The sequence below is a fragment of the Podarcis erhardii genome (assembly GCF_964252035.2).
Source record: "Podarcis erhardii genome assembly, chromosome: Z".
In the NCBI taxonomy this organism is placed as follows: Eukaryota; Metazoa; Chordata; class Lepidosauria; order Squamata; family Lacertidae; genus Podarcis; species Podarcis erhardii.
The window spans coordinates 3710412-3735292 of NC_138504.1; the positions used below are offsets into that span (position 1 = coordinate 3710412).

The 24881-nt window shown below is 47.1% G+C and overlaps 1 protein-coding gene and 1 pseudogene across 2 annotated transcripts in view; both read right to left on the minus strand.

The window, feature by feature from the left end:
* LOC309333392 (tigger transposable element-derived protein 1 pseudogene) overlaps positions 1–24881 on the minus strand; it is a 306834-nt pseudogene that overhangs the window by 151280 nt on the left and 130673 nt on the right. The gene's annotated exons all lie outside the window — the stretch shown is intronic.
* Positions 4959–24881, minus strand: part of FOXO4 (forkhead box O4) — a 28227-nt gene continuing 8304 nt past the window's right edge. The window contains exons 2-3 of the mRNA XM_081846777.1: positions 14484–15718; positions 4959–8336 (exon numbers count right to left, since the gene is read on the minus strand). Of these exons, the coding sequence (XP_081702903.1) occupies positions 14501–15718 (1218 nt within the window). The 3' untranslated portion in view covers positions 4959–8336; positions 14484–14500. The remainder of the gene's footprint in view (positions 8337–14483; positions 15719–24881) is intronic.

Here is a 24881-nt window from a genome sequence, read left to right on the forward strand (position 1 = left end):
CAGTAAACTACCTCATACATTGCCATGCTACACCCTCCTCTGCTGTGTCAGGGACCAACTTCTAAGGGGCCCAGCACTCCCAGTCTGGCAAGTGGCAAGGTTCCTTGTGCAGAACTCATTTGTGCCACCAATCCCCACAAAAAGGCAAGGCTAAAGTTGCTGCTCATCAGCTTATCTGGGCCTGGAACCAGTTTACAAGACCAAGGTTTGGCCGCAGAGCATGTGAAAAGATTGTTTCTCTGTAGGTACAGAGTGCTATAGATAGTTCCTACTTGTTCCTGAGACCAAGGGCTTGAAAGAGGTTCCTTTCTTGGCTGCAGATTTTCAGACAGCCTTGAGGGATGCTGCATCAAGCACAAGAAAGAATCTTTTATTGACACTTCACCATGGTTCTTTTAATAAGCTGAAGGAGCTGCTGCTGTTTTGATAAAGATCAGAAGTTGCAAAAAATGTTGCAGCCCTAAGTCTCTGCTAATAGGACTTGCACACCTGCATAACTGGGCAGTAGGCTTATTTTTATGAAAGGGCTTCCTGCGACAAAGCACCGTCTTAAGAAGCAATTTCTCTTCTAGAGGGAAAGCGTAATTATTGTTTTCAAAACACTTTTACTGGTGTGCAGATTTAGTTTGCTGATTAATTAACCTGCTTTGGAAGTGAGTTGATTCAAATAAATTGTAATGAGGTTGCAGTCCAAGTTTTATTAAAAACATAGGCTTGCAAATGTTGCTTTGGTATGGGCAAAGATCTTGGGGTGAAGGAGAGGATGGCACAGCTTAAAGGAGGAAGCTATATACTAAATGCTTAGCATGGAATCTGAACCCGCTTAACGGGAAACTTTCCACAGTGCTTCTAGGAGGTATTTAGGTTCAGACAGCAGCAGCAGCAGACGTCTCATGGAAAGGGCACACAATTATCTGGCTGCCCTTAAGACCCATTTGAACTTTCAGCATAGCTGCTAAGGTCAAGGTGTCATGCAACTGACTTCAATGGCACAATGGGAATGAAGCAATAATGCAGCTCCAGAGGCAAACAAGGCTTGAAGTCAAAAGCTGTACAAGCTACAGCTCTGCCAAAATGTGCTACCACTTAACCTCAAGCAGAGATGGGCTACTGCTTAAGCAGCCAAAGCGCTAACTATAACAGACTGTACCAGTGCTCACATAAGTGAAAACATGTCCCTGGCCAGCCAGATGGAGAATGTCCTGCATATTGTGTTTGGGTGGGAGTTGAAATCTCTCCTGGAATTCTTGACCACCAGGTGGCACCGCATCTCCAATAACTGCTGATTTGTTGGAAGCAGTGAAGATCTGGGCTGCTGCTGCTGCTTGCCACCACCAATCATGGAACTTTTGAGGAGAGAAAAACCTTATTCTCATCCAAGCACAGAGAACATAGCATGCTTCTTTATACCATGTCAGACTATTTATCCATCTAGCTTAGGACCTAACCCTTTTAACTAGAAATGACAGACAGGGTTGCCATCTTGGGACCTTTTGTACTCATGTGCAAAAGGGGCCTTTCCTCTGTATTTAACCAAGGATAGAATCACAGAACTGTAGGATTGGAAGTGATTCCAAGGGTCACCTGGTCCAGCCCCCTGCAATGCAGGAATCACATCCCTGACAGATGGCCATCCAACCTGCTTAAAAGCCTCCAGTGGAGGAGAACCCACCATCTTCTTCTGAGGTAGTCCGTTCCAATATGGAACAGCTCTTACCATCGGAAAGTTCTTCCTAACATTTAGTCAGAATCTCCTTTCTTGCAGTTTGGTTTGGGTCATATGCTCTGGAGCAGCAAAAAACAAGCTTGCTCAGTCTTCCATGTGACAGCCCTTAATTGATATTTGAAGACAGCTACCATATCACTTCTCGGACTTCTCTTCTCCAGGCTAAACATACCCAACATCCTCAACCATTCCTCATAAATTTTGATTTCCAGACCCTTTATCATCTTGGTCACCTTCCTCTGCTCATGTTCCAGCTTGTCAATGTCCTTAAAATGTAGCGCCCAGAACTGGACACAGTAGTATTCCAGGTGTGGTTTGATCAAGGCAGAAGAGATTGGAACTATTACTTCTCTTGATCGGGACACTAGACTTCTCTTGATGCAACCTAGAATTGCATTGGCTTCTCCCCCCCCCCTGCCCCCGCTGCACCACACTGTTGACTCATGTTAAACTTGATGTCTACCAAGTTTAACCCCTAGATCCTTTTCACATGTGCTGCTGTCAAACCAGATGTCCTCATCCTATATTTGTGCATCTGATGATTCCTGCCTAAGTGCAGAACCCTGACTTTGTCCCCTGCTGAAATTCATGTTGGTTGGTTGGTTTTGTCCAGTTCCCCAATCTGTGCAGGTCATCTTGAATCCCGATTCTATCTTCCTCTAACTCCCATCATTTCTGGGCAGCAGACAGGCTGGCTGGGGCAGATGGGAGCTGGGAGTCAAACAGCAACTAAAAAGGTCACATTCCCCATCCCTTCCATCAAGCTATTCCCCCCAAACCCATCTGTCTCCTTTCCTGTGTCTAAGGCTCGGATGAAGAACCTGTGTTCCTCCAGAGGTTTCTGAGTTCCTCCCTCCCACTATCCCTGACCACTGGCAGTGCTTACAGGGGCTGGTGGAAGTTGGAGGTCAGCATCTGGTTCGCCATCCTTGACCTAAACTGCAGAGTATAAGTAAAATAAGAGAAGAATGTATGCAAACTGTTAGTATTTCACTCCTCCCATTTTAAGGATCATCTGATCCTATTGTTTACTTTCTGTTCCGTGAGAAAGGAAGCCTGTCTGTGTGACTTCTGTCTCTGGTACTACAGTATTGTACTTTTTCTTTCTGCTCTGGCTCTGTCTTGCGACAAGACGGGATGTCTGTATGAGGGCTGCTCCTCTCATACGTGTTATGTTTGTTTGTTATGTTCTTTAATCTGTAATTGGTAGAAATAAAGTAGGTATGCCCAGATACCTCCTCACCTGTCTGCGCTGCTTTACTTTGCTACCGGGTACTCACAAGAGAGCAGCTGTGAGTCCCAGAACACCTTCCCAGGAATGCTGTGTAGCTGTTCCAGTTGCCGGAGGAGGCCATGGGGCCTGCAGGAGTATTCCATTACAAATACCCACTTTTAACTCTTTTCCCCCAGTAACATATGCAGCTCTTGGCCCCTTCCTTGGCTACACTGACACTTAACTGAGCCAAGTTTCTGTATTAGCATGACTTAGGATTATTTTTCTTTATGCAAAATGCTGAGGTTTAAAAGCACCTCAGGATACAGCATGCAACTTTGCAGGTAAGACATTGATTGGTTGACTGGAGTGATCAGACCAGTCTATAGAGCTCATGTTTTCCACAGACCTGCATAGGCTCCATCTGGCTATGTACAGCACCAGACAGTAGGTCACAGCTGGCTCGGCTTCCTGAGGGTGGAACAGGCAAATGCAGCTACCTACCTTGACTACCACAGGGAGCAGGCGGCTGTCTGACAGAGGCAGCAGGCAGAGGCTGCTCCCAGTCCTGCTGGTGGGAGGAAAAAAATGGAATGTGCTGGCCTACAAAGAGAAGCTCTCTGTGCTGGAATGCAGCCTGCTCCAAGGAGTCATCGGCTGTTGGCTGAACCACAGCTGCTCACTCGTTTACTCCACAAAGAAGGGGAGGCTCCTCTTCCTTGTTCCTGCTTGCACCCTCCCCTTTCCCAATTTGTCAAGAGAGAAATTACAGGCAGCAGAGCGAACCAACTCTGCTGTCACACTAGCCTAAATCATGCCGATAGCACAAGGCAGTTATTTCACTGCTTTTTTAAAAAAATGAAAAGGCTTGCTGGGTAGCTTTTGGGGGCTTGCAAAATGGTTTTTCACTATACAGTGGTACCTCGGGTTACATACGCTTCAGGTTACAGACGCTACAGGTTACAGACTCCGCTAACCCAGAAATATTACCTCAGGTTAAGAACTGCTTCAGGATGAGAACAGAAATCATGCAGCAGCAGCACGGCAGCAGCAGGAGGCCCCATTAGCTAAAGTGGTGCTTCAGGTTAAGAACAGTTTCAGGTTAAGTACGCACCTCCGGAACGAATTAAGTACTTAACCCGAGGTACCACTGTATATCCAAGGAATGGAATCACTGCTGCCAACACTTGGCCACTGGCAAAGTCACTCAATATGTTGATAATTCCGCCCTCCACCTTTAATAAGTGGGGTTTTCTCTCTTCCAAAAATATATCAACTGTACACTTCACTGCCCCCAGAAGTGGCTAATCTGTTGGATTTCCTTGCTGCACTTGGCTTTCAGCTCCTTCCATCTCAGAAGCAGCTCTCTCTCAGCTGCTCCTGGGTGAAGCTGGAGCTAGAGCTGGAGCAGGTCCCACCTCCTTTCCCAGGTGGAAGTGGAGGGTGCCAGATGCAACACGCACAAACTATTCCCTTGAGGAATAGGTTTAGTAACAGCTATTAGGCAGACTAGCAAAGAACAGAACTTCCACCATCAGAACAGACAGAGCTGGTTCTCCCTGTACAATGAGAGCACTTGGGTGGCAGCTCCTTTTGGGAGGCAAGTCCTAAACTAAATAGATGTGTCCTTCGGCAGGCCAACTTATGATCCTTACTCACATAACAGAACCGTTTATTTTTTTGCAGCTCCCACCTCCAACTTAACACCTGTGGTGAGGGGAAGACTCACTGCATGGACTGACTGGTGTGGCAAATGCAGTCCACACTGTGCTCAGACACAGTCGCTGTGCCATAACTTGCCCCAGGCTTAAGCTTTGCAACCAGCATGTGTTGAACCATGGACTTTTATCTCCAATACTAGGCCCAGACCAGCAGGCAAGATGATCACACCCAGCACAGCAACCTTTGCCATGGGGTCAAAGCTTCTCCCATACTCAATTGGCAGACACATTCACCAGAATCCCCGTTTCCTGACTAGTTACAGGGATAGGAAGCAAGAAATGCTATGACACTGGCAGATAATAGAGATTATAGATATTTATTTGTCACGTTTTGACCTCCAGCACATTCCACACAGTTTGGGGGGGGGATCGCTGGTAGAGACTGTATTGCTACAATTTATTTATTATTTATTTCATAAAATTTATATACCGCTTGATTGTAGAAAAAACCTCAAAGCGGGTTACAAAAGGGACAAAAGCAAAATAGAGCATTAGCATGAGGGATCACTTCCTCAGGAGAAACAGGGAAAAGCCAGTTTGAACCAGCTTCTCCCCAAGCCATCAACTGTACCAGAGCAGTCCAAGGAGAACAGACACACAGCATGGACCTCTTTGCCCATGGAGTCCACAGGTCCGTCCTGGAAAGAGGCCAGCCGAAGGTCACCTGCTGTGTCTAGATATTACTTCTGGGGAGAAGAGGCCTCAGCAGCCCACCCTGAGAGACGCACAAATGTCCAACATGTAGCTTCCACCCTGCTGCTCCCAAATCACCAAAGGTTCCCCCGCCGACTGTTTGACAAGCTTAACTTAGCAGGAGCCCAAGATCATCAAAGACGAGTGCATTCTACCACTGCACCACACTCTGTTGCCTTCATTTTTAATTATTCTGAGGCACCAAAACCAGCCCCACCTTCCTACTCAGAGTCCTCTGAAGCAGCTGGGGAGGAAAAGGCAACAAGAAGCAAGGGGTTCTGGAAGGCTGCCCACAATTGCTTAATGCAGATCAGTTCATCCTTCGTGTACTTTAGATCACCAACTGACTCCTTTTTTAGTGTGAACGGCCCTAAGGCTTTGATGTAGCCCACCTTAGACATAGAAGTGAAGCAGAGCAGTGGCGGTTATTACACAATTAACCAACTCTAAGTTAGAGGATGTAGTTCTTCATGTTACTTATGCTTCTTCCCCAAGCCCAACCTGGCTGAGGCCTGCCATGCAAAGTGAGGCAGGGGACTTCCCTGAGCAACCCTGGCTCAGAAGCAGGTTAGTTCCTGCCACTGCGTAGCACTTGCTGCTCAACTCTGCTGGCTTCCCTCATTTTTAAAGGTAGGCTTACTACTACAGCAATGGCTGTAAGGGAACTGCTCTACATGTGTGCTGGGAGAGGACAGGAGTGCCATTCTAAGCTAGGGGAGGTGACAGGGCCTGGGCTGAACCTGCAAACACCTAGTGTGACTTGCTTGGAAGTCACAGCAGGAAACGGCAAGAGCGTGCTACCAAGGACCAGGGCTGCTGCTGCAAGCAGGGGGAGCCTGGGTACTTCCTCAAGTCATGCCTCCCTAGCTGACATATTCTGCACATGTGCTTCAGAACACACCCTTTGCCTTGTGCTAACCACAAAGGACCTTTGTTAACCTAAGGAAGGCTCTGAGGAAAGTTTTTTAGAAAGTAAGTGGCTGAAGAGAAGGCTTGTGCTGTTTGCCCTTCCTGAGAGTGCTTCAGGGGGCTGAAGCCTCACCTGCTTCCACCTGCCTACAGTAGCTCAAGTGAGACTCCAAACATATCATCCCCAGGGCAGAAAGAATAGCCTGCAAATATCGCCCCTTTCCTGAGTGGGCCCATACCAGACAGGAATCCACCCACGGTCCCCATTTCTGACACTCTTAATTCTCCCATCTATCCAAGGAGCTACCAGATCTCCTCTAGAGTTTCCCTGGTTCCTCAAGGTACTTTTCTCATGGCAATAAAGTGGTCCCCCAACCCTCAGAATCCTAGATGTTATTTTATTTGTTCTGCCTCCCAAGCTTAACAGTGAAAGCTCACAGCAGGCAACCCACCCAAGGCCGTCACAGTTGCTCAGCAGAGGTGGGCCTGAGCCAGCCACTGCTCTGCCAGGGCTCTGCACAAAGTGGGCAAGGGCTCAAAAGGCATCCGCAGTGGCAGCTGTGACCCAGCTATTCTAAGGCTTAGAGGACCCCAACATGTCCTGCTGGCAATTCATAATTAGCTACTGAAAAGCACAAGGTTGAAAGGAGGACCCCTCCCCATCCTCCCCCCAGCAGGGTAGCTGTCCCATAATCCCATCTTCACACCCATCCCTGGGCCTTGTGTGCTTTAGTGTTTTGTCTGGTATCAAAGGTGTAAAGCTGCAAGAAAACAGGCTGCACTTTTAGCCAATAATGTCATAGGATTCTGCATTAAAATATAGACAGTTCTTCCCAACCCCGCGCCAAGGTTTACAAAAGCTTCTATTTAATCTGCTGCTAGCTTTGCAGGTAATTATCTATAATGTGCAACTCCACCACCTGCCCCAGTTCCAAAGAACAAAGCTGCTTCCGTGCCCTTCTCTCCCCATTCCCATTCCCACCCCCCAGCAAATGCACCCAAGGAGTTGCCACATTGTTCTTGATGCAGTTTTGAAAAGCAACAGCTACTGCCAGTAGCGCCATCTCTGAGGGAAGGAAAGGCACTCATAATACAGAGACACAAATAATACAGTTTGAAGGCTGCCACAGAAAGCCCTGCCTTCTGCCCGTGTCAGGGGGAGGAGAAGAAAAAGCAACCTCCAAAATAGTTCATCTGTAGAAAAATGCCCTTCTGGACTAGAAAAAGGGAAAATGCAGATCAGGGCTCTGGTTAAGGCCAGATATGGGTTTTCCATTTCTCAGCTGCAACACAAAACAGCCCAGAAACGAACCCAAAGAGAAGTCATTTTGGTTTCTTAGCAACAGCTTTTAGCACCTGCTTGCCTGCTTTGGGGGAGCCACTGTTTCAGGGAAGTGCTGCCCAAGAACACATAGGTGAGGGCTTCACAAGGTCAGACCGGGCCTTAACTTCCAGAAGGCACCTGTAGGCCAGGTGCACAGTCAATAATGAGTTCTACAGCTTCCCACCACCACCACCCCAAACAGGGCAACTTTACTTCCCTCAGCCTCCTCCTCCTCCTCCTCCTCCACCACCACCACCTGCTCCCATCAGAAAAGGAGCAAGGGAAGTGCTCAAGAGGGGAGGGACTTCTCAACTCAGACAGCCACATGATTCACAGACCATCTTCTCACCCCATCCACAGGGTGTCTGACTTGAGTCTGAGGGGAGTTGAGGCTGAGATCAGCTGGAGGGGTGATGCCAGCTCAATGCCCTCCCCCTTCAGACAGCTCTCTGACCTATCGCGGCCAGGCCAAAACCCCATCAATCCGGAGAATGCTTATGAAGGGCAGGAAGTGTCTTTGGCCATGGGTGGAGCACTTCCTGGGCCTCTTCTCAGGCTCCTGGATGGGGCTTGCAGGGCTTAACAGTAGGCTCAGGAAAAGATGTGGCACTTAACAGGATCTCTCTCTTCCAGTTGCCATTTGCTTTGCCCTTGCTTCCAGCTGCTTTGCAGAACAGTAAGACGGACACCAGGTGCTCCTTGCATTCCAGACTCCTCTGGGAGTGCAATAACTCCAGGACCAGAAGAGCACTGTGGGGGGAGGGGGGGAGAGAGAAGATGCTTAGTGCACTACTGCGCATGGATGTACAACAGAAAATACACACAACAGAGTAAGAAACATCCAGTCTTGAGGGAATTCCGGTTTCCAGATATTTAGTATCACTGTTCCTTGAGCACCTCCATTTCTGAAGGTCTGATTCCCAGTTTAGAGCCAAAGCCTGAATCCACAGAGGTTTGCGAGCTTCAAGACTCCCACACCAGGCAAATGTAGGTTAATCTGCCCCCAACAGAGGCTCCATATTAATCCACAACTGTCAGATTGCTTCTAGCCCCAAAGCCCCAGGGATTGTGCATTGTGTAATTACTACAACCTTTTGGAAGCCCAGACTCTTTTCACCTCTTGGTTCAAGGCCTCAAATGCATCCTGTTACGTAGGCTCATTCTGCCATCAGTATCAGTATCATTTCTGCTCCAACTTCCCTGAAGTCTCCTTCTTCCATATATGCACCCTCCTGCCCATCAGCACCTTCCATCCAAAGCAACCCTTTTATCTGCACATGGCAATAGAAATCAGAGTTCAGCAGAACTCAAGGAAGGGATGAGGGATGGTGTGAGACAGAGCGACAGCTCACAGCTGCCCATCACATCTGTCATATGGCCACAAGTATCGTACACTTCTGGTTACCCTAGTTTTGGGCCAGGAGGGAGGGGGAGAGGATTAACTCATCTTCTCTGCCATGTCCTGGTCATCCTCAAAAATAAGTATGAAACAGAATCAAACATGTGAAATGGTTTGCTAGCAATACTGTCTTGAAGACCGAAGCAGGAACTAAATCTATGAAAGCAATGCTACAGAGAAGTTACTGTTCTGAGTCTACAAACAGCCTGTCAGTCACCTTACTGCCTGTGGTAGTAACTGCATCCAGGTGATCAGGCAGAAAGGGGCCCTTGCGAAATGATAAGCTCACTGAATGCATGGAGTGCATTAAGGCCCTGGCTCATTCCCCAGCACCTCCAGGTAAAGAATTCTCAGGCAGCACAGCTGGGAAAGAGTTCTGTCTGAACCTGGAAAACTGCAGCCATTCTGAGTAGAAAATAGTGGATTTTCTCCAATGAATCTGAAAAGACAGCTTCACAAGTTCTTTACAAAAGTTGACTCCTTTTTTATTTTAGGCCACACATGGCACACTTTTAAAGGCAAAGTATTTTTTATGTGCTTGTCCACAATTGGCTGACCCTTAAATAAAGCATTTCTTAATTGGTCAGTTTCCATCTTTGCCACAGTTGGTGATGTCCAGCCTGCATGAATAATTAGGACTGCCAGACCATTGAATTTGGCCCACAAGGCCCTTTTGGGCAAATGATGCCCAGCTGGCAGTCACTTTACATGCATAGTGGAGATTTATTATCTGATCTACATCCTAAGTGCCAAGAGTGGAGATATGGGACACAGGTGGCGCTGTGGGTTAACCACTGAGCCTAGGACTTGCCGATCAGAAGGTCGGCGGTTCGAATCCCCATGACAGGGTGAGCTCCCGTTGCTCGGTCCCTGCTCCTGCCAACCTAGCAGTTCAAAAGCACGTCAAAGTGCAAGTCGATAAATAGGTACCGCTCCAGCGGGAAGGTAAACGGCGTTTCCGTGCGCTGTTCTGGTTCGCCAGAAGCGGCTTAGTCCTGCTGGCCACATGACCCGGAAGCTGTACGCCGGCTCCCTCAGCCAATAAAGCGAGATGAGCACCGCAACCCCAGAGTCGTCCGCGACTGTTACCTTTACCTTTATATATGTTGTAAGCCTCCCAGAGTGACTGGGGAAACTCAGCCAGATGGGTGGACCTAATGGTCAGGGGTTCCTTTACCTTTTACCTACATCCTAAGTGCCAAGAGTGGAGATAAGGGAGCTCTTGAATCTTAGCACATAGCATCACAGTGCGGAGATCCAATAAGGTTATCTCCAGTCTTAGGTCTGTGGTGCTAAGATTGGATATAAGCCTTAGTGGCAGCTTTTTGTCACTGAAAAGCTAGCAGAAACGCTTCTCCCAATCATAGCACTGTGGGACACTGTGGCTGTAACTTTGAATTGTCTGATGCCATATGGCAGGTGGGTGGCCTTGGAACTCCCTGCCTACAGACATCAGGGAGCTTTTTTCAGCACCTGCTTAAAGCATATTTGTTAGGTAATGCAAGCCTACCCAGACATGCATAATGCTTTATTCTGTTTTCTTTTTATTGTTTATGTCAATGGTGTTTGAATGTTTTAAATATTTGTTGCTAACAGCTTTTACTGATAACTTTATTGGTTTGCTCTTTTTCTAAATAAAACACCCAAAAAAAAGTGCTGCAGGGTGCCCACACAAAGTGGCTGCCATGGGCAGCAAAAGAAGAGGTGCCAGCACTCCATACTGGTAAGTACTGTCACACATAAAAATGCCTGTCTAGAAGAATGGGGCCAGCAATAACTTACAAGGCATAAGGAAAATAGCCAGCAGGGAAGAACTCCATAATACCCATATATTGCCCTCCTTTTGAGGAAGAAGCAGGATTTCTTGTGCTGTACAGAGGGCATAAGCATTTTAGGAAATCCTGCTCCCAACACCTGCCATACACAATTCGGCTCAGTTTTGCCAACATGATTAGGAACTCATTCTTAGGCAAAGACTCCTGTCTATAACCGAGAAGGAAAGGAGAGTTTGGGGCACATTTCTACTCTATGTCAGGAGCGTGGAACTTGTGGCCCTCCAGATGTTATTGGGCTACAACTCTCATCATATCTAACCCATGGGCCATGTTGGATAGTACTGATGGGTAGTGGAATCACCATCACCTGGAGGGCCACAGGTTCCCCACACCTGCTCTACAACCTCATTGTGTCTCAGGATGGAGGACAATGCTCTGAACACAAGAAACCTGGGAGGCCAAATGCTTTGCTAGAACAGAGGCACCTTTGACACAACCATCTGGGTGCCTGTTGCTGCTGTTTATGCTGTAGCCCCAGTGACATTAAAACAGGTTTAGAGCTAGGCACAATAAACCACCATCTAACAGGTCACAACCCTGTCTAAAGAGATTTGCATCAGGTGGTGGCGAAGGAAGGTGACCTCAGAAGTTGCTGGAGGGCAACACAGGAAAGGGCATCCACTGTGGCAACCCCTAAGTTATGAAATACCCTCCTCACAGAAGTGTGTCTGGCACATTCATTATGTACTTTTTGTCAGATCCTAAATACACTCCCCACTACCCTGGCCTTTGACACCTAAGATATATATTTTAGGGCCACCTTATTCCCATGATTGTAATCCATCTGAAGTGGTTTCAATGTCATATTTTAAAATTGTTGTGACTCACCCTGGCACCTCATGGTGAAGGGTGGGTAAGAAATCCAATAAAATAATAATTTGCCCACTCTCAACCCTCCCAGAATCTGAATCACACATTTACAAAGGGACAACTTGCTTCCATAATACTGGACAAGCTTTCACTTCACAAAATCTAGGGCAAATACTTGGGGGAGAAGGGGGCCAAACACATGATTTTAAATGAATTACAGTAATGTGTTTAGTATTCATTTATTAAATTTATTTTGAAAAATATGAATAGTTGCTGTGTGGGTCCCCCTGCACTTGGGGGGGGGGGTTAAGCCTCCCCACTCCTATGAACCTAAGAACTCCCCTCTGCTGCCTTTTTATCGTTAAGCAGAGGCTTGACGACCATGTGTCAGGAGTGCTCTGATGGTGTTTCCTGCTTGGCAGGGGGTTGGACTCGATGGCCCTTGTGGTCTCTTCCAACTCTATGATTCTATGATTCTATGATTTTGCAGGAAAACTCTCGTTGGATCCATTCCAGGCCCCCACCCTCTAGACTAGGGGTTGTCAACCTGATCCCTACCGCCCACTAGTGGGTGTTTCAGTATTCTAGGTGGGTGGTAGGGGGTTCTATGGCACAAACTGAATCCTCCTTCCATCGAGGACTGGTGGGTGGTAGGGAAATTTTACCATCAAGAAAGATGCATTAGTGGGTGGCAGGTATAAAAAGGTTGACTATCCCTGCGCTAAAAGGTAAAGGACCCCTGACCATTAGGTCCAGTCGCAGATGACTCTGGGGATGCAGTGCTCATCTCGCTTTACAGGCCGAAGGAGCCGGCGTTTGTCCATAGACAGTTTTTCTGGGTCATGTGGCCAGCATGACTAAGCTGCTTCTGGCAAAACCAGAGCAGCGCATGGAAATGCCATCTGCCTTCCCAACGGAGTGGTACATATTTATCTACTTGCCCTTTTTGACGTGCTTTCGAACTGCTAGGTTGGCAGAAGCTGGGACCGAGCAACAGGAGCTCACCCTGTCATGAGGATTCAAACCGCCAACCTTCTGATCAGCAAGCCCAAGAGGCTCTGTGGTTTAGACCAGAGTGCCACCCGCGTCCCCACCCCTGCTCTACTCTAGACCAAATTCTTCTCATGGGTCCCTCAATGGCTGTTTAGGTTTTATGTATTTCAAGAATGCACACATTCAATGTAATAAATTAATTTAATGTCATAGCTAGTGCTGCCCATATTAACAGCAGCACCAAGATCAAAAAGATGCTGAGATGGATGGAATGGAGAATTTTTATATCATACTCCTTGTGTTCCTCACACTTTCTAAGGTATTAAGCACTCACGGTTTGTTAGCTTGACCATGCAATCACTTTATGGCAGAACAGCTGGTGGGATTAAACCAAAGCTGGAGATTCTGATTCAGCACCTCAATACCTGAATTATTTTTCAGCCCTGTGTAGGTGTCAGGAACTGATTCGATGCATAGGAATGGTAGGCAGAACCAGCCGGAGAACTTCCAATGGTAAAAGCCTCAGAGCCAGGAATTGGCGTGGGATGGCGATGAGAGGGAGAAGATGGGGAAAAGGAGGTGCTGGAAGCTGAAGAGGTAACAGGGCTTAGAGAACTGAGAGAGTCTGTGGCAGAGAGCAGTCCAGACTCAGAGGCAGAAGCTGAAGCTGAAGCAGGAGACTGGGCTGAGGGAAGCCAAGAGGCAGAGATGAGTCAGGCTGGTGAAGAGTCACAGGTGTCTGTTTCCCCTTCTTGCTGTGGCAACCTCCCCCTGCCCCAGTCTCCCAGAACCAGGAGAGGCATGAAGAGGGTGGAGGAGAAATATTTTTTAAATAATAATAATAATAATAATAATAATAATAATAATAATTTTATTATTTGTAACCCCCACCATCTGGCTGAGTTTCCCCAGTCACTCTGGGAGGCTTACAACATATATAAAGGTAAAGGTAACAGTCGCGGACGACTCTGGGGTTGCGCGCTCATCTCGCTCTATAGGCCGAGGGAGCCGGCGTTTGTCCACAAACAGCTTCCGGGTCATGTGGCCAGCATGACTAAGCCACTTCTGGCAAACCAGAGCAGTGCACGGAAACACCGTTTACCTTCCCACTGGAGCGGTACCTATTTATCGACTTGCACTTTGACGTGCTTTTGAACTGCTAGGTTGGCAGGAGCAGGGACCGAGCAATGGGAGCTCACCCCGTCATGGGAATTCGAACTGCCAACCTTCCGATCTGTGGTTTAGACCACAGCACCACCCGTGTCCCTACAACATATATAAAACATAGTAAAATATCAAACGAAAAACTTCCCTATACAGGGCTGCCTTCAGAGGTCTTCTAAAAGTTATGTAGTTCTTTATCTCCTTGACATCTGCCTGGTTCCCTGTAACTTCACTTCTCACAGTAAGGGAACCAACAGAAGACTGTTGGAGGAGGCACCTCAGTGTCCAGGCTGAACAATGGGGGTGGAGATGCTCCTTCAGGTATAATGGGCCGAGGCAGTAAATTAGTGCCATGCAGGTGCAGGCTCAGATTGCTTGGGGAAACCTAGGCGAGGAGAGGAATTAGGCAGCTGTGGGAAGGAGGGACCTTCAGTCTCTGCAACCAAAGAAAACTTGCTAATGCTCATTAGGCCTGACACTCCTGTGCAGATCCTGTTTTTCTAATAAAGAGTTAACTTCACTTATTTCATGTGATTTACTACTGGCTCACTCCTGATAGTAGGGGTAACCCTCACCACTGTGACTTTTCAGAACCTGTGATAATCTGAAATAGGAAAGAGCAAGGATTGGAGTTGTAGTGCAAAATATCTGGAGGGCACCAGGCTGGAGAAGTGTGGGTTGCATACATCCACCTACCTTTGTCAATCCTGAAGTTAACTGGGTACCCAGGTATGGTTGGAGGCCTGTGATGTGTTGGGATAGCTGGGAGCAGATGGAATGGGTTCAAAATTGAAGTCCAGGCCTTCTCCATCCATGAGGTCAGTGTTGATTATGTAATCCACATCACATTCAAGGTTTTCCATGTACATATCGTCCAAATCATTGGGCAATCTGTCCTGATTGCCTCCACAGGGGGCAAATGTAGCTGCAGACAGAAATGGCTGGGTGCCCAGCTGGACCGCCTGGGCAGGCTGTGTGGAGCCCGGTGCCTTCAAAGCTGACAGACTGACTGTATTCTGAGGAGATGCCATTGAAAATGCAGTCGGCAAGGAAGCAGTGCCAACGGACTCCAGCTGCTGCTCCGGAGGCTTTCTTAATGGGTTAACTGGCCTCATCCTGTTTTTGGAGGACTGCTCCCCCAGAAGCAGGAAAGTCTGGCTGTTCAACCTGCCTCCGCTCTGCGGGAGGATCGGATCTACCTGTGTCATCATCACATCACTGGGTGGTGGTGAGTTGGATGTCAGGAGGGCTTCCAGGGTCTGTGGGCCAGAGAAGTGGCTGGCAGAGCTGTGCAGAGAGATATCAACAGGGTTGAAGAGGGAGCTGCCAAATGACGACGCCTGAGCAGCTGAGCTCTGGCTTCGCAAGGAGAAACTGGGATTCCTCTGTGCCAGACCACCTGGAGAAGGCTGCTGAGTTGACAGCAAGGATGAGCTTGATGACATCAGATTCAGGCCGTCAATGAGTTCCAGCTCCTCTGTCACTGTGGGTGGGACACTGCTAGATGCGCTGGAGTAGACAAGGGATGGAAGAAGCGCCTCGTCTCCAAGGTCATCTGGCTCAGTTAGAATGGGGGAAAGCCTTGCACTGATGGTGCTGGCATTGGAGCTGGTCCGAGGCCGGATGCTGGTCCACACATCAGAGTCCTCGTTGCTTCTGGAAGAAGGGCTGCCAGGCCACTTGGAGTACTGGGAGCCTGGGCTGTCGGCAGTAGATTCCGGGGCCACTGGCATGGCTGCCTTCTTCCTGGGGGCTTTTCCTCTGGGCTTGACCAGCTTGCTGCTGTTGTCCATGGAGGCCGCTCTCCTCCGTGGGGCCTTTCCACTCTTGCCGCCTTCTGGATTCAGCATCCACCAAGAGCTCTTCCCTGTAGCCTCGTTGTGCACTTTAATGAACTTGCTATGCAGGGAGAGGTTGTGTCGGATGGAGTTCTGGAAGGAAGTGGGAAAGGGCAGTGTGTTAGCATCATTCCCATACAGCCCATTAGACCAGGGCTTCCCAAACTTGGGTCTCCAGCTGCTTTAGGACTCCAACTCCCATCATCCCTGACCACTGGTCCTGCTAGCTAGAGATAATGGGAGCTATAGTCAAAAAAACAACTTGAGATCCAAGTTTGGGAAACCCTGCATTAGACCATTCTCCTCTCTCAAGCAGATATGGACAATCTTTTACTCTCACCCCCATATTTAATTTATGTACTTAAACTATGTATAGCACACTCTTTATTTTTTTAAAAAATGTGCATCCCAGAGAGTTACATTAAGCACCATAACACACGAATGAATGAATGAATATAAATAAAGAATGAAAAGAGTTAACATTCAGAGCAAATCAGCAGCAATAATTAATCCAAAGGCCTGGGTAAACTCACAAAATGCATAGTAGTGGGTGCCAGCCTTGTTTGGGGTGGGGGAGGCAGATTCCATAATAGAGGAGCCTGGACTGAGAATGCCCTCTCTCATGAAGCCCCACACTGAATTTCAGGTCTGTAACTCCCATCACCCTGGGCCACTGGTCATGTTGGTTTATGAGTGATGGGCATTCAAGACCAACAAGATCAGGGGGAAGGGGAAGTTGTCACAGGTTCTGTGTCCTTGCTCAACATAGACTTTAGCAAAAAAAACAAAAAGGAAGAGGCACTGCTTGGCATAAAAGTCCATGAACATGCCTTTTTTTCTACACCAATCTAGAAAAAAAACTGCACCCAGCATTTTAAGACTGGCATCAGAGACTAAGGTGACAGAAAAGGCAATTTGCCTTTCCCACTGTAACCAAAGATGTTTGGGAACTTCTGCTTGGGAAGTTCAAACCAACATAAATATCCAGGAATATCCAGGAAGCAGGGTACAGCAGTGAGCCAACAGTCATGCAGTGAGTTGTCCTTTCACAGCTGCCCTCATGGAAAAACTATCTAAACAAATGAGACAGAGATGTTATCCAACCAACAAAAAAGGCACTTTCCAGGAAAGTTGCTTTTCCTTTCTTTCTTTCTTATGTGCCGCAAATGTAACATGATTGAAGACTACCATTGACCTGAGCATCGTTACTGAGGGATACTTTAGGATAATTTCTAATGTCTTTACAAATTCATTGAAATGAAACTGTAATCATTTACTTGAGTCCAAAGAACACTTGAGAACATGAATAGGCATTTTATGTTTGTATGCTCCTTATTCTTTTTCCCCCCTTCCCTTTTTATTTCCTTCTTTTATATTTTATCCTATTTTCTTCAAACAATTTGAATGTTTTCCTTTATTATAAAAATTGCAATAATACATTTACGTAAAAAGTTGTTCTTTCAATCCTCTGCATGTAAGTCCCCCTCTACATCCTTTGCCTTCCTACCAGTGTTCAAAATTAGCCAGGCGCCAGGTGCATTTTGCATGTGGCTTCCAACCACTTGTGACCAAGTAAAGATGCCTGGGCACCAGGATGGCACCTTCACCATCTGGGGATCATTGGATCTGGACTGCTTTCACACCCTAATACCCCATCCTGTTGAATTATGTCAGTTATATTTTATCTGCACTATCAGAATAAATTTCTGGAACCAAATTGCTTTTTCTGTGCAGCCTGAGCAGGAGCAGTTACCCTTAAAAAAAAGAGAGGTTGGAATAGGCCAATATATATGTGGACTGTGCCTGAATCAAGTGAATTTTCTTCTTTAAGTTCTCAAAGCTCAAACATTTGAACCAGCCAGATGTTTAACTGAGAATCAATCACAGACAGTCCATCATTTGAAAAAATTTACTTTAGAGCCCCAATATGGTAACTAGACATTCCATTTTGGCAATTGCAACCTTGGTTTAAGAAGCCATTTGGCACCTAGTTTATTTATCTGAGTTTCTAACACTGCTTCCTACTCCCAACTGATTTGCAATCACCAGCTTTTGACTGCCAAGGGAATCAGCTGCCAACCCAATCACTGTGTTGTGCCACATTCCCGCCTCTTCTGGGTGGCCATCTCGGCTGATATCAGATCAAATTCCAAGAAGGCATTAACAATGGAAGATTCCAAACCCAGTTGTGTGGAATATTCAGAGAACTATCCCCATAGCTTACTTTTCCCATCAAGCCCAAGTGAAATAGAAGATAACCCAGCTGGGGCCATTAGAACACAAGTCCTCAATTTCAACTGACCTAGGCCTCTTTTTGGTGCAAGGGTGAACCCTGAAAATACTGATTTCTCTTCCAAACTGGGAAGCATGCTGGATCATTGACTTAGTGACAGCATAAGCAATTCCATGAACTGGCCATTAACCCCAACTGTGCCTACACCACCAGAAGTTTGTGTATTCCAATACACAATGCTGTTTTCAAAGCCTTTGCAAACAGCTACACCAGCCTGGAGCACAGCTGTCAATGTTTCCCTTTTTTAAAGGGAAATTCCCTTATTCCGAACAGGATTCCTCGCAAGAAAAGGGAAAAGTTGATAACTATGGCCTGGAGGTATCTGGCTTCCAAATATCTCTTCTGCAGCTTTTGCAAATAAGAAAAAACCCACCACCACCCCATAGTCGTGCCATAGCTGCCCTTGATTTAGAATGGAATAATTATTTTCCCTCCCAGTGGTTTACAAGCTGCAAGTTGCCGCACAGCCCCGCCCCACAGGGAGTGAGTCAACCAGCTGACCAACAGGAGCCACCCTCCCTCCCCAAAAGGAACGACTGCAGTTTAATTGCATAACCACAAGACTTTGGCTCCACATGCTTCAGTGTGACTTGAAACCAAGAGGTTTAGAACAGCATGTAACTTCCTAGGAATAGTAGTAAGGTTTTGTTTCTGGGTAACGGGCCTCCTCAGACAGAACCACAGTGTGCTAAGCCTTGCGTCAAGAGATGTCCTCGGCCCAACAGCAGAACTGTTCTGGAACTACAGGATGAAACTATCAAGCCTTAGCTCAGGGGTCAGCAAACTTTTTCAGCAGAGGGCCGGTCCACTGTCCCTCAGAACTTGTGGGGGGCCGGACTATATTTTTTGGGGGGAAATGAACAAATTCCTATGCCCCACAAATAACCCAGAGATGCATTTTAAATATAAGCGCACATTCTACTCATGTAAAAACACGCTGATTCCTGGACTGTCCACGGGCTGGATTTAGGCGGCGATTGGGCCGGATCTGGCCCCTGGGGCTTAGTTTGCCTACCCATACCTTAGCTCTGGGATATTTGTGGGGCCTGCCTGGTGTTTTTATATGAGTAGACTGCGTCCTTTTATTTAAAATGTGCCTCTGGGTTATTTGTGGGGCATAGGAATTCATTCATTTTTTTTTCCAAAATATAGTCCGGCCTCCCACAAGGTCTGAGGGACAGTGGACCAGCCCCCTGCTGAAAAAGTTTGCTGACCCCTGCCTTAGCTTCTCTGATGAAGATAATACTGTACACAATGTACAGTGTGTACACAATTTTAGTGTGTTGGTTTTAATAAGTTCAGAAACTAAGGCATGACAGCACAGACAGCTGGAACATGGAAAGCTACCCTTGGGTTCATCTAGCTCATTACTGTCTATACTGATTGGCAACAACTTTCTGGGGTTTCAGACAACAGTCATTTCCTGTTCTATCTGGAGACTGGTCCTGGGGGTTTCTGCATGCAAAGCAATGCTCTACCACCAAGCAATGTCCCCTCAGCAGTAGACTGTGCCTCAGGCAACCCAGTGACTTAGCCACAGTCACCCCAGTAAGAATATCCAGGAGGCAGTTAAGGTAGAAGCCCAACACAAAGTTCTCTAAAAATCCAGAGTTTAAGGGTTGCTCAGTTTAGAATTACAGTGGTGCCCCGCAAGACGAACGCCTCGCAAGACGGAAAACCCGCTAGACGAAAGGGTTTTCCGTTTTGGAGGCACTTCGCAAAACGAATTTCCCTATGGGCTTGCTTCGCAAGACGAAAATGTCTTGCGAGTTCCTGCGGGGGTTTTTTCCTTTCCCCCCCTTTTTCTAAGCCGCTAAGCCGCTTATCAGCTGATCCGCTAAGCCGCTAAAAGCCGCTAATAGCGCTAATCCGCTAAGCCGTCAATGGGCTTGCTTCGCAAGACGAAAAAACCGCTAGACGAAGAGAATCGCGGAATGGATTCTTTTCGTCTTGCGAGGCACCACTGTACCATACTAGTCCTGAAACTACAGATGAAATAAAGGATTATTATTACAGTCACACCCCAGGTTAAATATGCTTCAATTTGAGCATTTTCAGGTTATGCTCTGCGGTGACCCAGAAGTAACGGAATGCATTACTTTCAGATTTCGCCGCTCGCGCATGCGCAGGTGCTCAAAATGACATCACACGCATGCGTGGAAGCGGCATATCGCAACCCGCGCAGACGCAGGTTGCATTCGCTTTAGGATGCAAACGGGGCTCCGGAACGGATCCCGTTTGCATCCAGAGGTACCACTGTATTATTATTTTTTATTATTATTATTATTATTATTATTATCATTATCATTATCATTATCTTCTTATTATTATGGAGCAAGCAATCTTTGGAATACCCAAAGCAAACCTGGCGAAAAGATAAAAAGCTTGGAACTACCACATGACTAGACTCAACTATGTTTCTAGATAAATGGTATTTAACGCAAATTGAGGGTTTGCAGGCTCCTAGTTAGTGAACATGTTTCCAACACTCACTTTCCCCCTACTCTATTGCTCTGTGACAAAGTGATTCCAACAGCACTTTCAACCACATACAAAGGCTGTCTGAACATTCACAAAAACAAGCCACCACAGGGCATTCCTAGGTAGGCTTGGTTTTTCTACATTTTGCTGAGAATACTAGCGAGAAGCGCTTTCTATTACATGTATCTAGATTTACAGTCCAAGCACTCCACTACACCTCCAAGGCTCTGTGTGGCAGAGCAGATAATCCACTTGTTTTTGAAAGAGATAAAATACATCAGAGTGACACAATCAATTTAAATACCTTCCTACTGGTTTAATCCCAGGCTACCCATATATCCTCTTTGCAAAACAAAAAAGTCCATGTTTCAGCGAGAGTTCAGAGGGAAGAACAGCCACCTTGAATGCCTCTTGCTATTATACCCTCACCATTTGGACACAGTACATGTGTGTTTCATGAAGCTACTAATAGGGCAATCCAATTTCATTCTAATTGCTGGTTGTCATGGAATACATGGAAGGAGACTGTCTGTAAAATTATAGTGAGCTGGAGCTACTTATGGTTTTATAGGGTTTTAAAAAAAACAGTTTCAGCACAGTGCTCTTCTGGTGCAACAGACTTCTCATACTTGGCTTCTACAATAATAGTTAAATCTAGTCATTAAGAGACATCAGGACCCAAAGTAGAAGAAAACAAAAGCCAGCAAGTAAAACACAAGAGGAGTCCTGAGGGGGTCAAACAAAAAAATCTGGACAGAGTTGCGCAAAATCTATATACCCCATATATGTGAGTGTGTGTGTGTTCAAAAACAAATATAGCAATATAACTGATCGATTAGGAAATCAGATACCATACCAACCACAAAGCCTTCCTGATCATTTATAGTAAGTCAGGGGTTGGCAAACTATGGCCCGGGGGCCGGATGCAGCCCACCAGGCTCGTAAATCCAGCCCATGGACCCTGCTGCCCGCTCGGTCAGTCCCCGCACTGAACTAAACTGGCATGGCGCAGCATTTCCTTGAAAAGAAGCCGCGGATGCCTTGCCGTGCAGGGACTGGCTTCTGCGACGCTGGCACAGCTTTGGATTGGCTGCAGAAAGCTCCTGCAGCCAATCCGAAGCCGTCGATGCCTCTGGACAAGCGGCGACGCTGGCGCAGCTTTGGATTGGCAGCAGGAATTTCGCTGAGGTAAACCCAGCGCAGCCATTGATGGAGAGGCCGGCAGGCAGGTGGCAGTTTTGGGCCATGCCATGGGCATCATGATGGGCACGTCGCAGGGCTTCAGCCAGAGCTTGGTGCGCCTGCTGGCCCCATGCCTGGCATCCGGCTCGGCGCTGCTGGTGGCACACTCAGCAGCCGCACTGGAGCAGCTGGAGGGCGCGCTGCACGCTGCCTGCCCAGCCTGCCGCCCCCCTGGCCTTGGATGATGGGCTGCAGCACGTGGTGCACGCCACCTGGGAGCTCCAAGGCCAATGGAGCAGCTGCTGCTCGTCAACAACAGCGGTGGGCGGGCGGCGCAAGAAACGCTTCTGAGCGCATGCAGAGTGCGTTCCTCCTCCAGGTCCAGAGCCAGCTGTGGGACCGGCTTGCAGGATATTTATATTTTTCAAAATATAATCCGCCCCCCCCCCAAAGTCTGAGTGACAGTGGGCCAGCCCCCTGATGAAAAAGTTTGCTGACCCCTGTGGTAAGTGGTTCTTTGAGTGTGAGAAGGGGGGAGGCAACAGTATCTCAGTTACTTGATCAAGCACCAAATTTGAAAATACTTTCCCCACCCTTTGTTCTAATTTGAAAATGCTGTATTGTTTTTAACACTTGATTGGAAGCCGCCCAGAGTGGCTGGGGAAACTCAGCCAGATGGGCAGGGTATACATAAATTATTATTATTATTATTATTATTATTATTATTATTATTATTATTTGTACCGAAGTGTAGTTAATAGATAGTACAGTTTTAATGGGGTAACAGTCTTGAACAAGCTCTTATTATTAATGCTCGGTCTCTGCTGACCCTCAACTCTCCCCTCACCCAACCCTAATTCAAACTTTCTGAATTATAAATATATTTTATGACATCAACCTGGATAGCTCAGCTGGTTAGAGCATGGTGCTGATAATGCCAACGTTGCAGGTTCAAACCGCATATGGGACAGCTGCATATTCCTGCATTGCAGAGGTTGGACTAGATGAGCCTCAGGGCCTCTTCCAGCTCTACAATTCTGTGATTCTAAGTTCTGTGATGATGAGGGGCAAAGAAAAAACCAATAAAGGCATCACACATCAGCCATCTTAAAGCAAATACTATTTTGACAGCACATAATGACTGTTTTTCAGGAACCTCTGGTGTGGTTCTTAAATGCCAGGGTGCTAGTACCTGTTTGGAACTCCTCAAATGTGTGAGGAATTTGGCAGCAAGCTGGGGGCAAATTGTCCTCACCAGGACAGACAGAAAATGATGTTTTCAAATAAAGTTTGATGTGCCAAATACTCATCGACTTTCCTGGAAGGAATGAAAGGCACCTCCCATATCAAATGGCAAGCCCTACCTCCATGCCAAAGAAGCAGCTTGCACTCTCTCCAATGCAGCTAGAAGAATTTCAGCCTTAGAAAGCATCCCTTCCCTCACAGCTACCTACTTTTTAACAGAGTGCTAATGTAGGCACTGGGAGAGGAAGAGGAGTGCGGGGGGAGCGCACCACCCCGGCAGCATGATCCTGGTGGGGTGCCATTGCAGCTGCCCCCTGCCCTGCGCTGGGCACCACGCCGGCGCAGGTAGTGTGCCACGCCCCCGGGATGCACGCCAGTCCCGCCCCACCTGCTCTCCACCCCCCCACCCCCTGTGGAGCATGAAGTTCCGCCACTGAATGTAGGTGATGTTTGATAGCAAATGAGATCCTTACAATCTAAAGTCTAACACAGAAAGGGGAGCAGTGGAAGAAGGCAAGGGCAGCAGATGACAACGGGTAAGTGCAGTTAGCTAGCTTTACAGTTGTTAGACAAGACTTGGGGAAGAAAGGCTTCACAGAAAAAAAGTGAAGCTTGAGGAAGAACTTGACAAAGTTGTTACCACAGTAACAGTAGGTTATTTCCCTCAAAGCTGTCATGGCCAGGATGCCTCTGAATGCCACTTGCTAGGGAATATAGGAGGAGAGTGGCTGTTGCACTCAGGTGTTGCTTGTGGGTTCCCCAAAGGAATCTGGTTGGTCACTACAAGAACAGGATGCTGGACTACATTGGCCTTAGGCCTGATCTAGCAGACACGTTCTTCCTATATCTGTAAGTATAGTACACAAGCCTGCAACTGAAATTTCTCCAACCCACAACATCGCAGAGCACAAGCCTCCCTCCCTCAGGTGATTATTCTACCTTACAGTGGGATTCTGACCTCCATACTACTGAGGGCTGCAAAGAAGTAGGTCATCAAAAGTTATGCTAACTAAGTTCCTAGTATTTCCGTACTAGAACAAGCTTAACCTGCTGACATTCTGCCTGCCACAACTGTTAAAAGCACAAGAACACTGCTCTTCCTCCCTTCCTCCAACACTAACCCTAAATAATGCAAAGCACTAAAGGTTCCCAAGTTGCAAATAAGTTAGTTTACCTAAACCTAGGACACACCACACACAGCTCATAGGCAAATCTTCTATCTTTTCATACAAAGATCCTAGTGCCAGTTAAGTTCTCCTTTCACAGCCAGGAAGGGAGTAAAAAGTTGGGGCTGTGCACAACATGTTCTGTAGAATGTTTAACCTAAAATCAAATCTTATGGACAAGAGGCACAAAAGCCAAAAGGTGGAGAGTCACTTCATATGGACAACTGGTGGCACAGTATAAGCACCTGGAAGCAGTTATTCTGGGGCTCAGTACAGCTGCAGGCCAACCTCTACACATGCTCTCTTCAGGGAAAACAGCTTCTTTCAAAAATTGGCAGAAACAGCACCAAGGTTTTCCAAGACAATTCAGCTTGAGTTATGAAGAGCAAGCAATGTGAGGAGGGAGTGGGAAAGTGCCCTCTGGGACTCTGCACCCAAATGGCTCTGGGGTGGGGCATGTTTGTCCTGTTCCGTCCTTGTTCAGTTAAGCACACCCTGCTTTTAATCTAGAGTTCACTCAGGAATAGGCATGGCTGACAACACCTCAGAGCAGATACTCTCTGTGGGTTCCCTAGCAAAGATGCCCAAAGATATTACTGGGATAGGATTGTGCTACTGGGCTTGCCACCTCATCTTTTTCTAATACATTGTATTTCCATTCATCACCCATCTCATCTGCCAGCTGGCATGCACTGTAAGTGAGATACTTGTAGGCTGGGCCCACCAATATGTAGGTAACTTGCATATCAAAAACATAACTTTTGGAAAGCTTCAACAGAACTGTTTGAGTCAGACAAGCCCAGGTGCTGCTGGAGAACCCTTTCCAATGTACCACACCTACTCCTGAACATCAACATTTAATATGAAGCAGTGCTCAAAGTATAGTTTA